Here is a 15,009-nt window from a genome sequence, read left to right as displayed (position 1 = left end):
AGTTTTACTTCTTATTGCAAGAATACTGAGTGATGTTTGGTCTCTCAGCATTTTTTGTTGGGACTACACGCCATGTTTTAGCAAATCCCAAATTGTCACATCCATCTTGGCTGTTTCCTCCTTAGAATCTCTGGAAGTGACAAGATGAAGAGATCATCTCCCAAACTTCCCTAACCTTCGTCTTCCCATAACCTCACTTGTGCCTTTGGCTATTGTCCCTGCTTGCCCTGCTATATTCATTGCAGACAGTACTGTCCTGAGAGCAGTGATTTGTTTCTCCTACTTGGCTGTAAAGTACTTTGTATTCTAATGGGACTGTATAAATAAAAGTAATTAGTTTTTCTGCCTCATTCAGGGAACTATAAGTAAGAATAACAGGGTACACCAATCTAACTTTTAAACAAATTACTTATTTGTAAGGTTAATAGATTTATAACATGCACCTCCCTTTTTGCCTCTTAAATGAGAAGAAAAAGTCAGTAATACTTAAAATGTAAAATTGCCTCATGCAGTTCTGATCAGAGAGACTGAGAAAGCTGTACAAATGATAGATGGACATACAGTGGGTAAGCAGCATCACTCAGTGTTGGATTTCTACTTTTAATTCAACAGTGCGAATGATACAACTATACCTCTTAAGAGGAATTGTACAAGTTCCAACCATCTGTTAAATTAAGCATAAGTGATTATTATGAACATGTAGAGCAGGCCTGTTACAAGGGGGACGATAACTCTACGTTTATAACTAAGCCCTATGAGCCTTCTCGACTCACTTATTTTTTTATTTTTTATTTTTTTATACACTACAGTCTCACTCACTGCAAAGTTCAATGGCAAGAATAATTAGCTTAATTCTTCCATATTAGATACAGTATATCCTGTGTTTGAAATAATGAAATGCTGGAAGAAGTCCAGATAGTAATGTCTTTTAAATAAATGCTTTAATATGTTGATACTTTTCTGGCAGTAATTTCCTCTACCAGCTGCTTCTGTCTTGGTGGTACTTTGAAAATCAGTGGGCAATAAATCAGACTCTCCCAAAGAGAGGAGTTTTGATTACTAACAAAACCCAAACAGAACAAGACATAGCACTCTATGTGACAAACCTGGAAAAAAATACATGATCCTGCTATTTCAAATAGGAAACTTCTCAAGGGTCCTCCTGCTTGTGCCTGTTCCCAACCAACAGATCTTGTTGCCTTACAGTTTCTGAAGCTTTTCTGACAATGTGCCCCCACTTTTTGCCTACTCTGCTTTTACAGAAGAAATCCTGTCCCACTTGAAGTTGAAAAGTTTTGTCATTGACTTGAGTGACTCAGTAACTGGCACAAAGACTTCACATTTATATGGTGATTCCTCTGATGATTTTTATGATCTCCTAGCACAATAAAAATTATTCTTAGACATACTGTGTACAGAAACAACTTGAGTACACTCTATTTTTTTGTTAAAGTCTACTTCCTCACTCAGGCAATGTGAAGCCGTGTTAAAAGCATCAAGATAGAAGAAGTTGCTTTAAAGCATTGGTGCTGGTGCAGAGCAAGTGCAGGTTGCTAACACAATGAGCTGTTGTTTTACAGTGCAAGGTCACATTATCAAATTATAACAGGAACGCTATGCAAAAGGATTGTGTGTGTGTGTGTGTGTTGAGGAAAATACAATTTATTTGGAGATATATCCCCTCCAAGTGCCTGGAGAGCTTTTGTTATAATGGCAACATCCAGCTGAGAATTAAATCACGTTTCAGTTTGTCAAGCGTACAATTATAATTATTTGCATTGTATCAAATGAATGTTAAAGCCTGATAAGGAGGCGATCTCTCCGTCTTTCTTGTGTGTAACCCCTCCTCCCAATCTACAAAAAAAAACATTATTTCTGGTTATTTTCAGTATGACCTCTCTTATGGTTGACTTCAACTTCATGGTCCGCTGAGCAATGTTGTTTGAAAATTGATTAAAAACTGTAATTATTGTAGCAGGAACATAACTGTGATTGATAGGAAAAGCCAAGTAATCAAAGTGGGTGGGGAAGGAGGGAAGGAATCGCAGCCTAAAATTTAGTTGTGCTTTAGCAAAACATAAGTGAAACTGTAATTTCTGAAAGTTTATTTCTGAAACTTCTCAGTTTATTCTGTGTTTTAAACACAAAAATGGAAGAAAAATAAAAATACAACCATCATCCCCAAAAAATCCCAAACCTCTTGAAATTATGGGGGTTTATGTTACCTTCAGTTAACATTAAAAAAGACAGATTTTATTTGCTATAGACCAAAGAATTGTGCTATTTCATGAGAATGAAGGTATTATGGACATTTAATCTTCTTTGCTATTATTTTCCCTTTAGTAAAGTCTACTTATAACAGCTCTTTTATGTTAGTAATTAGTTTTCTCTGTCACAAACTTGATGAACAACTTTTTCCTCTGAAACTCTAATCCTTTTGTGGCTTGCGTATTAACTTTTAAATTAAAAAAAAAAAAAAGGCACCCCAAATTATTTATCAAAGAAAACCCCAAAAGAGCTTCAGTAATGGACATATTTTTCTGTCCTGATTTCTTTTCTTTGGTGATTGGCTCTACCACCAATGCCATAGCTGAGACGTCTTGCACATTCTCCTGATTTTTCTAAAGGCATCATCTCCCTCCCTGGTTTTTCTAACAGCCTCATCTCCCCGTTCTTGACACAGGAATGTTTGCCATGCCCTTTTTGCCACAATACAAACCATTCGACTGGCAGATTCCACTTTTACAGTCTAGAGCAAAACAAACCATTTGTCAACTCAGTAGAGAGATTCAGCTGAGGAATGAGTGAAATATGATTTGTATTGTTTATTAGGTAGTTTTTGGTTTTGTTGTTTGAAAAATATGAAATGAAAGGTTTTAATCTCATCTGATCTTCAGTTTTAATATTACACACTGATGGTGTTTGTCTTTTCAAAGAAAAATTGGAAGGGTTAATCCCTGTTTTTAATGCAGATTGCCTCTCAGCTTCTCAGTGGCTGAACTTGAACCTGGCTCTCACATAGCTTCTCCTTCCTGCCTGCTGGTCTGTGCCCTGGACATAGTGGGTTTATATGCAGGTTAAAGCATCAGGGCTTAATGGTCTTGGGGCACTATTAGACGTGTATACCTGAAATGTGAAAGCTACCTACCCAAAAATCTCAAGCCCAATAATGATAGCACCTTTAATTACAAACTTGCTTGCTATACTTAGCGTAGACATTTTGGTGCCAGAAGCTCACAGGTCATATATTTCAGGAGCACCTTACAAGAAAAGCAATGTCTGCATTTTTTTTTGGTTTTCATTTCTCCTTTAAAAACAAAACAACAACAACAACAACAACAACAACAATAATAATAATAATATAAGAACAAGAACAACACAAACTTTACGTTAATTTCCAGGTCCATAATGCGCCTTCAAACTACTGTGGTGATTGTTGGATATCTGTCAGCTGAGGCTCAGTCATTGTCAGTAGTCACATCAAAAATGGGCTATTTAGTTTAACTAAGCAAAATGCAAGAAGCTTAATCATTTCACATTTGATGTGATTAAATATTTGTTCATAGACTTTAAATATATGTTAGCTGTTCTCTAAAAACTATTGTAATACTGAAAGCAGGAATCTACTTTTTGGTCATGTTAACATGAGTAGAGGTGATACAGCCTGTCCGTAGACAGACCTAGAATTATATTTGAGAGGGATGACAAAACAAATTATTAAGTTCATTTTGTCTATGTCACTTCTGTAACAGAATCAGAGGATATGTTTCATGCTTACTGTGCAAAGTTATTCCATCTGAGAAGCTGGAATGATTGGATCTATTAACAGGCCTTTCATGGTTCTTAATGTAACAGATCACAGTATTCACTCTAGAGTATGCAATCTCTATCCTTTCAAAACATAATATTTTGGAGGGTCTCACTAAAAATATATTTTTACATAGAGCAGAGGATGGATTAGCAGATATGGATTAGATGTGCAAGTTTTTTTGAAAGCTATCTACCTGTTACAGGAAAGAATAACACCTACACTCATTGCATTCAATTAAAATACCCACATATTATGTTTTCATAGCTGGAAAAATCATAGGGTCTCACTATAATCTCAGACACATTGCTATAATTCCAAAGAAATTCCACCAAAGTAAAGCGGAGTTGTATAAGCATATGTAAAACCAAAATCCAGCCCTGAGACCCCTGAGTTTCTCTTGTTATTTACCATGCTATCCATTCTACACTTAAAAAAAAAAAAAAAGAGGAATTATAATGAGCAATAATAATTATTATTGTTTAGTTACAGCAATCTTGAAAAAGTAAACATGCTAAAGAAAAAGTATTAGTAAGCAGGCTATGATCTTCTTTCCAAATGGGACCTTCACACACAACATACAAAGCTACCGGCATCTGTTGTTCACTACAGACAGAGCAGTGATGACAAACAGATGCCAATTTCTTTGAATAGTCACCAACTCTGTGTTTGATTCTGTAGTTGCTAATGAGGTATTTTATTTCTTTGGTTCATAATTCCTGCATGGAGATGAAAAAGGAAAATAACAGTTTTAACTACCATCTTGCAGTGGGCTAGAGATACTAATTTTTCTAGCCATTGCAACTTGTAATGCTCGTAGGTTGCAAGAGAGGGTTCCTGTTTTCCTTGCAGTTGGGCTCAAGGCAGGTTTGGCTAGAGCCAGACATTCAGATCTAGATTGCTCACCACCTTTGGTGTTAGGTAAATGCGTTTGGAGCTGGAGCTTTATAAGAGGCAAGTATGTCAAAATTAACCTTAGGGGAAAGTACTCAGTGAGAGCAGATGTGATTTCATCCCCAGATCTACTCTTCTTGTGAAGCTTTAACAGCACCTCATTTCAACTCGCTGCAAACAAGAATAGCAACACACTGCTCATAGGAGTAGCATTCAATTTCATTCATTTCTTAAGTTGTACTTTTCCACATAATCTATTCACATTATGAGTCCTGTTTTGACATTTAAGCTCTATTTCATGAACTTTGTTTCTGAACAGAGAATGAAACTTTTTCTACTTCCACGGTTGGTGCATCTCAATGATAGCTCTGTCACCGAGACTCAATTGCCTTGCTTCCATCTCCACTTTGGAGGACATCAAGCAGGACATCTTCAGCAGTAAGACATCTGAGGTGAAGCATTGCTGCCTCTCTAACAAAACATGCAACGTTTCCGTGTTTTCTAATACAGATTGGGCTTATTTTTCAAAGAGCTGAATATTCTGGATAAAAATATTGATCCAAATTGTACAAAATTGCCTAGGCTTTTGTTTGTTTGTTTTGTTTGTTTGTTTTCACATATATCGATGCTCCATTTTTTAGTGTTTTATTTAGCCTCTAAGATTACTTAGAAATTTTGTCGTACTTTCTGTGTGGCGTATTATTAAACTGTTCTAACTCACTTGATATATTTTTTTCCAAGTGCTCTTGACTTTGACTGAATTATTCAATTTGTTGAGAGGCAACACATTTCTAAGATAGTACTCTTTGAAAATATTCCTAATTTAAAATTGCTCAACAAATATGTTTCTTTAGAAAGTTTATGTTCTTCATATTGCTTCAAAGTACCAAGATTACTAATCATTATGTTGTTCCATTTCATTAAAGTTAATTGATTTCAAACATTTGAGAATATGATTTACTCCTACTATACCTTCGGAAGCTTCTATTAATCTTAATCATGATTTTGATGGAGTAGATTATTTTATTTGTGTGGTTAATTTGTCTTAGGACTTCCACATTTAGCAGTTTGATTATGTATTTCATTGTTGTTACCTTGTTTTTAAAGTGGTAGACAAAGTTGAAAGAATTGCATGTCTGCAGAACAAGTGAACTTGCTCTAAACAAAGACTATCAAATGCTGGCAGATTTAAAGTGGGGGAAAGAGAGAGAAGAAAAAATACTTGATTTATAAACATATATATCTAACAGTATCAGTGGCAACAACAAAGCAGATCCCCCCCCCCCAAAAAAAAAAAAAAAATGCAGAAAACAAACTGTGTTCCCTCAAGCTGGGTAGAGAGCTTTGTCAACTGTCATGCATGCAGTTTAGCAAATGTTTTCTTGTCTCATTAATAGTTTTACATAATCAAACATCTTTATATATTCAAGTGGACGTTTTCTTGTGCACACCTGAACGACATGCTGATTACTGGTCAGTAAGATGACGAATAGAAGTCTAAGACAAAAGTTAAGGAAACAGTTAACAAAGACAGCAGTTAAGGAAGAACAGCTGAAATTAGCTGATTTTGGAAAGAATTCACTGGAAATATGTGGGTGACTCTGCCCTCTCTTTTAGTGAAAAGACATGATGTCTCTCTGTCCATCCGTCTCACTCCAACCACGCTGTGAATTTTCTGGCCAAATTCTACCCAGAGTGACATACATTTAACTGTCCTGTCACTAGCCTGAAAATAGTCAGCTGAGAGCAGGAAGACGACTCTGTTATTGTTCTTTCCCCCATCGCTGCCCTCCCACAGTGCTTTCAGGAGGGAAATGCTGAAAGCAAATCCATATTGGAGAATGAGAACAACGTGGGAAAATAGGAGCCTGGACCTTCTTAGACATCAGGGAATCCAGCCATTAGATGCAATCCATAGGAAACCAGGCCTCATTAGTTCTGCAGCTCACAGAACTGTTTTTCTAATGTAAAGAGGCTCAGCTGTGCAAGCAATTTTTTTCTGAGACTTTCAATCTGGGTGCTTAGATTGGGGGTATATGACATCAGGTATTTTGGACCTGAATTTCCTGCAGTGAAGGAAAATTCCAGTGTTTTAAATTGTTGTGTACTGTACTTGATATTTCTAAAACTTCCATTCTTTGTATGACAATCTGGGAAATTCTGGCAGTCCTCTCCTGCAGTGTGTCTTCCAGAGATTTCAATGTCACATTAGAAGCTCTGATGTAAAAAGAGAATTAAAACACCACTCACTATTTCATTAACACTAGTGTATTCCCTAATACCTTTTCCTGAGGCTATCAGAATATTTGAATGTCCCATCACTCCTGCAGCACAGAGAAGGGACATAGAGCAATAATTTTCCCATGACAGAAATGCCTTTGAAGCAAAACAAAGCAGTATTTAACACTACAGAGCAAACTCTCAAGAGCAGCCAGTGAGAAACACTGCTAAAACTAATTGCAACTGCCAGAGGAATGTAGGTCAGGAAGATGCAATTATCTGGCTAGAAATTTTAAAGGGTAGTGAGGTTAGCACCCTATTTTTGCATTAAAGATCCACACAGTTTTTAGAAACCACAACTGAGAAGACCCTCTGCCTTATTTCTTCTTGGAAAGAGAGAGTCCCTGTGAAGTTTACTGATTGATAGTGATATGTTAAAAGTGCTGTGCAGTATTCGCTTGCGCAGTGCTACCCACTTCCTATTGTAATATGGGATTCCTGGAGATCAAGAGAGGTCATGAGATCAGTGTAAAGGACTACAACAAAAATCTTCCAATAAATGAAATAGTATTTTGAAGCTGACATCAAGGAACAAAATGTCAAAAGCAGTGAACTGGGAACTGGCCACCCAGTAATGTAGTATCTGGACACTGTATCTTTCATCTTAATGTATCCCAAACAATTTAAAATCATAACAAATGGGGATCTATGTATGTTCTACAACTGCTTGGGAGGTGCAAAAGTATAGACCCAGGGGGAGCATACACCCGTGCTATTTAATATGGTTATTACATCTGGCTTTGTGGATTGGCAATTCTACTCTGTTATCTGTGAATTTTCATATGACTTTCACTATGGCATCTGAGTATGTTCCAGTAGTTCATAAACTGCAGGATGAAAAGCTGACCTGTGGTTCTTTTTTTTTTTTTTTTTATTTTATTTCCCGGGGAGAAGAGTGTACTATTGCATGTGAATAGCTTAAATTTATAGTAAAGGCTGCTTTATAGTTATAGCTCTAATAGGTTTTTTATTAACAAAGATATCCTGTTGTGTGCTTATGCTGGATGTCTTTAGCACAGAAAGATATGAAAAAGCATCTTACATTTGGAGTGGAAGACAGTGAGGGCTCTAGACCTTAGTTTATAAGGAAGTCTGTTTAAGAATTTCAGACTGGCCTACAGAAAAAATGGTATCTATTGTCCTGCAAGATTTATCCTTACTTTCAAGTGCTCTCTTGTGCCAGAAGAGCAAAGCTATGTGCCATGATTTTTATCAAGAGATTTATGTAAACATTTTATATGTTAGCCATAGATATCTGAAAACCTACAAATACAGTTTTCTTTGACCTGGATCTTGACTCTGTTCACTGAAGGGATAATGTAGAAAGCCAAGGACAATTTTGATATGCTTTTGCTAGTCTATAGTTCAGAGAAGATGATGCATGCTTAGTGTTAGTAAACGTTTCCATAAGGGATGGTGATTCTGCATCAAGGGAACAAAGGAACATTATGTCACTGTTCAGATGTAGCATGAGAGTGGCATGTGGCAACAAGCCTTTTCGATGAAACAAAGATCACTGACCTTTCTTGCAGTTTAGGAACTGGAACAGTTGCAGTGCTTTCATTAAGTAGCACGTCTAAGTCGTGGATCTGATTTGTGATATGTTCAGTTCTGAATACTGCTTCCAGATCGAACATGAAATATGATTTGAGTTAAAATATGAAGTCAGTCCCATTTGTAAGTGAAATTCAGTAACACAAGATGGTCATTAGTAAAACTAATATTGAATCTCTATGTCAGTTGTTTTTTTTTTTCATTTTGTTTGCTAGGTACTCAAATTAGTATTCAGCTTAGAGCCTTTGTGACAAGAAAAGAAATGGAAGTCCTCCTTACCACCAGCACTAAGCTTTTGGGGCCTTAGGAGAGCATACATAAATACTTTTAATGGCTTTAGTATGTTTTCACTGGGGAGCATCAAAACCAGTCTAAGCAAGATGAGTAAGAGAAAGCAGCCGAGGCTTTGTCTGCGCAGATGGGTGCAGGCAGTCATGCGTTTGATCTGCTTGCACACTGAGCTGCCTGAATAGAAGCCAGCTCTGGCCTGGAAGGCATAAAGACACATTAATACATTGCCATGCTGGAGCTCATAAGCCTTACCAACGCTAGGGCTACTTTTGTTTCAATAACCTCTCTATTACAGTTCTTTTTTTTTTTTAAGGAAGTTTCTCCCATAGTTTATTCCAACTACTATATTGTATACTACTATATATACACTATATACTATATATACACTGTTTTAGCGGGATTTGATTCTCACAGAGAGAAAGCTTGAAACATCCTACATGCCGCTGGATCTGCAACGCTATCACAAGTTACTGTTATTTGGAAAGTTTCCTGGTTCTACAGGTGAAAGAACTGTCAAATTTTCTTAAATGCAAGACCCCGGTCAGGTAAGAGTATACAAAAGTGAGATTAAAACTAGCAGCCACAACAGTTCTAGCAAACAGCTAGTGATAATAGGTAGTTTTCTGTTTAAAGTATTTGAAGTGCCCATAGTATTGTATGATGTGGCTGCAGGCTCTAATTTCATGTTCTGGGTTAACAGCAGGCATAACTTGGAGGAGCCACCTGATGCCCCAAAACTCTGTGCCATGCCACAGTGATTTCTCCTCATACTCGATGCCTAGAGTGGTTGAGTGGTTGAGCACTGGAGCTTGAGGTTTCTTTATGAGGAGGCAGCACTAACTAAAAAAGAGCAAAATCACATAAAGGATAAGGAGGATGACAGAGTGTGTGATAAAAACAGAGAGGGAAAAAAAAAGACGTGAACTAAAAGAATAAAATGATATTGTTGTAACACCCACAGGCCTCCCTTCTGGAAAAGATGGGGAGTAATTGTCAGAAGCTAAACTCAGTGTGCTGCAAACCCAGTCTCAAACTATCATTAATAATCTTGAGAAATGAGTCTGGAGGATAGAAATGAAACTGGCAGTTTTTCAGAGGCAGAGTCGACATCGGCTGTCATCCCATTAAGAGCTATACCCTGTTAGGGCCTGTTAATGTTACACTCCTGTCAGAGTGACATATAACATTACATGTTAAACAAGTGGCAGACGAGACAGTGTGGAGGCAAATTGTTGAGCAGATGGCACAGCCTACTTTACTTACCATTTGAAATTAGAATAGAGCAAATGCCATTTTTTGCATTCACTCTCATTCTTTCCAAATACTAGTCTGGGTACTGCTCAGAAGCTTCCCTCCTTTGTTGTAGCTACTGAGACAAGAGGAATTTCATGGTATAATTATAATATGGGGTATTTCAAGTGCACCACTAATTGTGTGTCTATACACGTACATACATGTTGAGAGGAGATGGCAGCAGGGCTGGATAGAAGTTTCCGAGCTGCAGCAAGTGCATACTTTGAGTGTATTACATCTCCAGATATCTATTTTGACCTGTGAACCACCTGTGGCTCATTGTGTCACTTTTCTTTTTAAAGCCTCACAATATGTAGAAACACCAGACTTACAGCATCTGCCTTCACTCCCAGTTATACAAGGAAAAAAAAAAAGTGAATTTTTCTTTGGGAGCTGGGAAAGGAATGGCATAAACAGCATGACAACTCTTTTCTCTCTCAAGTTGTTCAATTCCTGTCCCTCTGAATTAAATTACAGTAATCCCATTGACTTTAGTGGTGTTGTACTGAACTATAATAAACCAATCAACCGATCTCTTAGTAAAAATAAGAGACTTCAGCCATCGGCTTGGGACAGTCTGCATGAAATAACAATTTTAATCTAGACAAGGTCCTCACATTAACCACCTTCTAGATACTGCTGGTTCACTTTTCCAGTTAAGATGACTTTCTTCCTCCGGCCCAGGAAAGGAACAGTGAATGACAAGATATCACTATGTAAAGTGACAGGCAAGGAAAAGTGCCATCACTAGTTACTTAGTAGGGTTAGGGTGTTTGTCGCTTCTCACTCACTGGCAAGATACAGCCTCTTCCCTAAGGACTTTACAGGTGACTAGAAGAGACGTTATGTGTTCAAATATCTCTTGGTCATTCAGAAGAAATCCCAGTCTGAAACATGGTTTGAGAAGCCTTTGTAAGGAAAAGTGGAACCAGTAACAAATTCTAGCCTTGTAGAGTGTTTTACATTCTGTACAAGGCAGAGGAAAAAAGGAAAATCTCACCTTCACAGGTGGTATGTTCAGCAGTCACACCGGATAACAAAAAGTATCCTACCACGCATTTTCTTAGGTGGAGCTCATGAATCTATGGGCTTATCCACCAGTATCCAGCTCTATGTTTTACAAGGTCAATTAATTAATTAATTAATTAAATCCTGAGAGTATTTGATTAGCATCTAGTAGCTTAAGTTATGCCTATCCAGAAGTTCACAGATAATGTTCTATGTTTGTTTGGTATTTGTTAGAAGACTTAGTGATATATAACAAAATCATTATTAAAGAAGTGCAGGCATAAAACCTAATTCTTTAATAAACCTTGGTTTTGTGTTTTCTTGACGGGCCACGTAACACTGACTTTTTTGTTGAAAATTTACCTGTCTGTGTGGCGGTGTGCTCCCTGCCCACATTGCTTGGCTCAAACGCTGGCCATTGCACCTGAGGCCTTGCTCAGGCAGTCAGCAACCAGGACGTCAGCTCCAGCTGGGTGCTGGAGAAACTGACAGACATTTGCTCAGCGGCTAAGGGCCAATGTAGCATGTGCCCCCCCCCCCCCCCCCCCGGATATGTCCATCATCTATCTTACCCCACAGATAGTGAGCAGGCCGAGAGGCCTTTAGGCCTCTCTGCACAGCAGATGGCTGCACAACAGGGCCTCCCCTTAAGTAGGGCTGCCGCTCAAGGTCACGCCTGCTGCAGAGATCCCTCATTCCTCACCAGAGATTCCTTCCTGAAGCGGATCCTCAGTAAGTGACTAATAGCTTGGTAAACTGAAAGCTTCTCTAAGATCATACCTTAGATTGGCTGTGCACACATAATCCTTAGACATAACTGTTGTCCCGTCTGGCACTGGGAGTGGATTCAGCTGCACCTAGGCTCCTTACCTCTTCGGTTCAAGGAGTTTAGAAAGCAAGGGGGTGCCCTCTGAACCTCGTGCTTCAACAGGAGGGTCTCCCTAATGTGTCTGACTTAACCCGTGCTCTGTGCAGTAAATAATTAATGCACCTTACCATCTCAAAACTTAAGTCACTGTCTTATTTATGATTAAGCTTTGTTATATTACTACATTATATCAATAAATATATTGTTGCTTTTCTCTTATGAGTGAAGTATATAATTTCATCCATGATGAGTTGACCACAAAATAAAAATTATTTCTGGTCACACAGAGTGTGGAAATGTAGTTGTTGAGAGAGAAGGATAATGACTTTTATGTCCGAGATACAGAAAGTCTCTTCCTGTGATACAGTAAATACGTTATGATTTAGGCTGCACTTCTGGTTTATTACCAAGTGTCTCTTGAAGAAAAGGTGAGTGAAAGAAATGAGAGTTATTTGAATTCATGTCATTTTTTTATAACTTTGCCTGTTAGTTTGGCAAACAGCTTCTTTTTGCCAGTCTGGTTTGTTGCATGCCTCACCTGGCAGGTCCAGTGCATTCCAGGCATATGTTTAAAGATAGGTTTGTTTGTTGCCCAAAATATGTACTGAGTTAGTATAATAACCTAAAGCTATTTTTTTTTTCTGGCATAAGCTGTCAACTAATAGAGTTGGAAAATTCTGATTCTGTTGTCATTTTACAGTGATTTTAAGAGTATGTGTGTATGTGCATGTGTGTGTGTGTGTAGAAAGCACGGTGAAAATTTCTTTATGGCAGAAATGGACTTGGTTTAGGAAACGGTTTTCCAAAACTTTTCCTTTAAAGTTGGAAATCTTCTTAGGTATCATTCATGGCCCATAAAGCATAGATACGAAATAATGCATTTAATATTTCCAGGAATTTAGTATACCATTAAAATTGCAGGTTAATTTTCAGTGGTGACATAACACTTTTAATGCACAATAAATCTATTTAACAATGCTGTTATGTATTTCAGTTATTCTCAGCAGGCCAGAGACTTCTAAGGTTTTTAACATACAGAAATTCAGTTTGAAACAAGATGATTTCTCTGTTTTTATTTCCTGGTGATAATCATCACAAATAACTGAATGCAAATATATTTCATGGAGATTTTTAAGATGTTAGGCCAAATATTGTTCTCAGCTAAATGAATGACTGATACTGATGGTAAAGATACGGATGGTAAAGTGCAGGGACCTCTCAAAGATGGAAGCTTTTGATGATTATGTGTTATTAATTCCATATCAGTGTAAACAAAACTACTGCTTCCTTTACCACCATGAAAATGCACACACCAATTTGACAACTGTGCTTTAATGAACAGTTGTAACACAACTTCATTCTACCTATGGCTGCTATAGAGCTTTAATATCTATTTATTTGTCTTTACTGGTCTTGACCTTTTATTGTTATAACTGAGTACATTCCAACTCATTATAAAACTTTTATTTATTTGGCTCTACAACATGTCTGTTAGTAATCAACTGCTGTTTTTCTGTTACTATGTTTCTGAATAACATGAAATGTACAAAAGAAAAACAAATGGCATTTGTAATTGTTATGAAGTTTACGGGAAACAGCCTGAAATTGTTACAGTTATTTTTACATGGGAAAATTTTGGAGAAGGATATTCACAAAGAATGATATAAAACTCCCTGGGCTCTTTTGACAATTTAATTGGGAAAGATAGAGACACAACTTAGCTCTTCTAAACGATCCTCTGCCTTTTTGAATAAAGTATACAGGGACAGATTAGCCCCTCTAATTATTAGGATAAAGTTGGCCTTTATGAACACCCCTCACAGACACTAATAGGGATGAAAGAGAAATGGAGCACTAATAAATGTGTAAGCCTCTTCAGAAAAGGCCTTAAGTAGGTCTTGTTTTTCTAAACTATTAAGAAAACCTGAATGTCCAGCAAAGCCAATTCAGTGGCAGATGCCCAGTTTCTCCAAATGAGGTCATAAAGAATACAATAGGGATGGTATTGATCTGTGGCGGGGGTTAACTCATTCTGTGCAGTTTCCCTTAATTAAATAGGGCAACTAAAGTCATCCTTCGAAGAGAAATTTCACTTCAGTGTCAATTTCCCTAACATGTTTTGCCCTCTCCAAAACTCAGCACTGCTCATTTGGCTACTTGACAGTAGCTATTTGGATGTTGTCATGCTGAATACTGAGACTACCGGATCTATGTGGCAGACCCTTGAAATGGAGAAATCAAAATATGACTGTTGTCAGGAACTAACCTAAGAACTAAGAAAAACACTGTGTTGCCTAGGTGGAGCTACTACTTGTCTGAAAACTCCTGGTGAATGGCAGAAACAGCATGAAAGGGTGCCCAAGTCCTTGCCATGGATTTTTGTGGTAAAATCCACTGAAAATATAAACATACGGTTATAAATAAAACTAAGTCCAAATACTCAAACAGACAGATAATGAAGGCAAATAATGTTAATAACTGCTTTCATATAAGTGATCAAGGAAAGCAATCAAGAGGAAAGAAGATTAATTGTTTTTATCTCGAGATTATCTTCAATCAGTTGTTGCTAGAATCACAAAGGGTGTTTCAAAGCTCTGGTTTAATTAAGAGATAATCCAGAATTATCACATTTAATTATTTTGTAAAGGTCATTATGTCTTCAGTCTTTGTCAGAAATACACCCACTGTGAAGAAGGCTATTATACCAGAACAAAAAGAGCACGTCACTGAAATGGGTAAAACTACATGGAGCTACGCATACTGACGTATGTGAACAGCTGAGGTTCTTCATTAGATAGACAGTTTACAAACTAAGTTGTCACATTCTTGAAAAGGCAAAAGTACAAGTAATTAAACTGGATGATTCTGGATTATTTTACCTAATCCACCATTTTAGGATGGTTGTTACTGAAAAAGCACTCTGATCTTCAGTAATCTCTAGACTATGCAATTAGTCTTCTTACCTCACATATGTGATTGATGGCTACTTTTAAATAGGACCAATTTTCTGTAC

At 37.4% G+C, this 15,009-nt stretch overlaps 1 protein-coding gene across 4 annotated transcripts in view; it reads left to right on the top strand.

The window, feature by feature from the left end:
- Positions 1–15,009, top strand: part of TMTC2 (transmembrane O-mannosyltransferase targeting cadherins 2) — a 369,395-nt gene that overhangs the window by 262,079 nt on the left and 92,307 nt on the right. The window contains exon 12 of one of the 4 annotated variants that reach the window (XM_048061231.2): positions 5,024–5,080. The exons of the other annotated variants lie outside the window; for them this stretch is intronic. Coding sequence (XP_047917188.1) covers positions 5,024–5,065 — 42 coding nt within the window. The 3' untranslated portion in view covers positions 5,066–5,080. Of the gene's footprint in view, positions 1–5,023; positions 5,081–15,009 lie in introns of those variants that run through there. 4 annotated transcript variants of the gene reach the window in all.

Source organism: Anser cygnoides, chromosome 1 (assembly GCF_040182565.1).
Source record: "Anser cygnoides isolate HZ-2024a breed goose chromosome 1, Taihu_goose_T2T_genome, whole genome shotgun sequence".
Lineage (NCBI taxonomy): Eukaryota > Metazoa > Chordata > Aves > Anseriformes > Anatidae > Anser > Anser cygnoides.
This window is presented reverse-complemented; position numbering and strand designations above follow the sequence as displayed.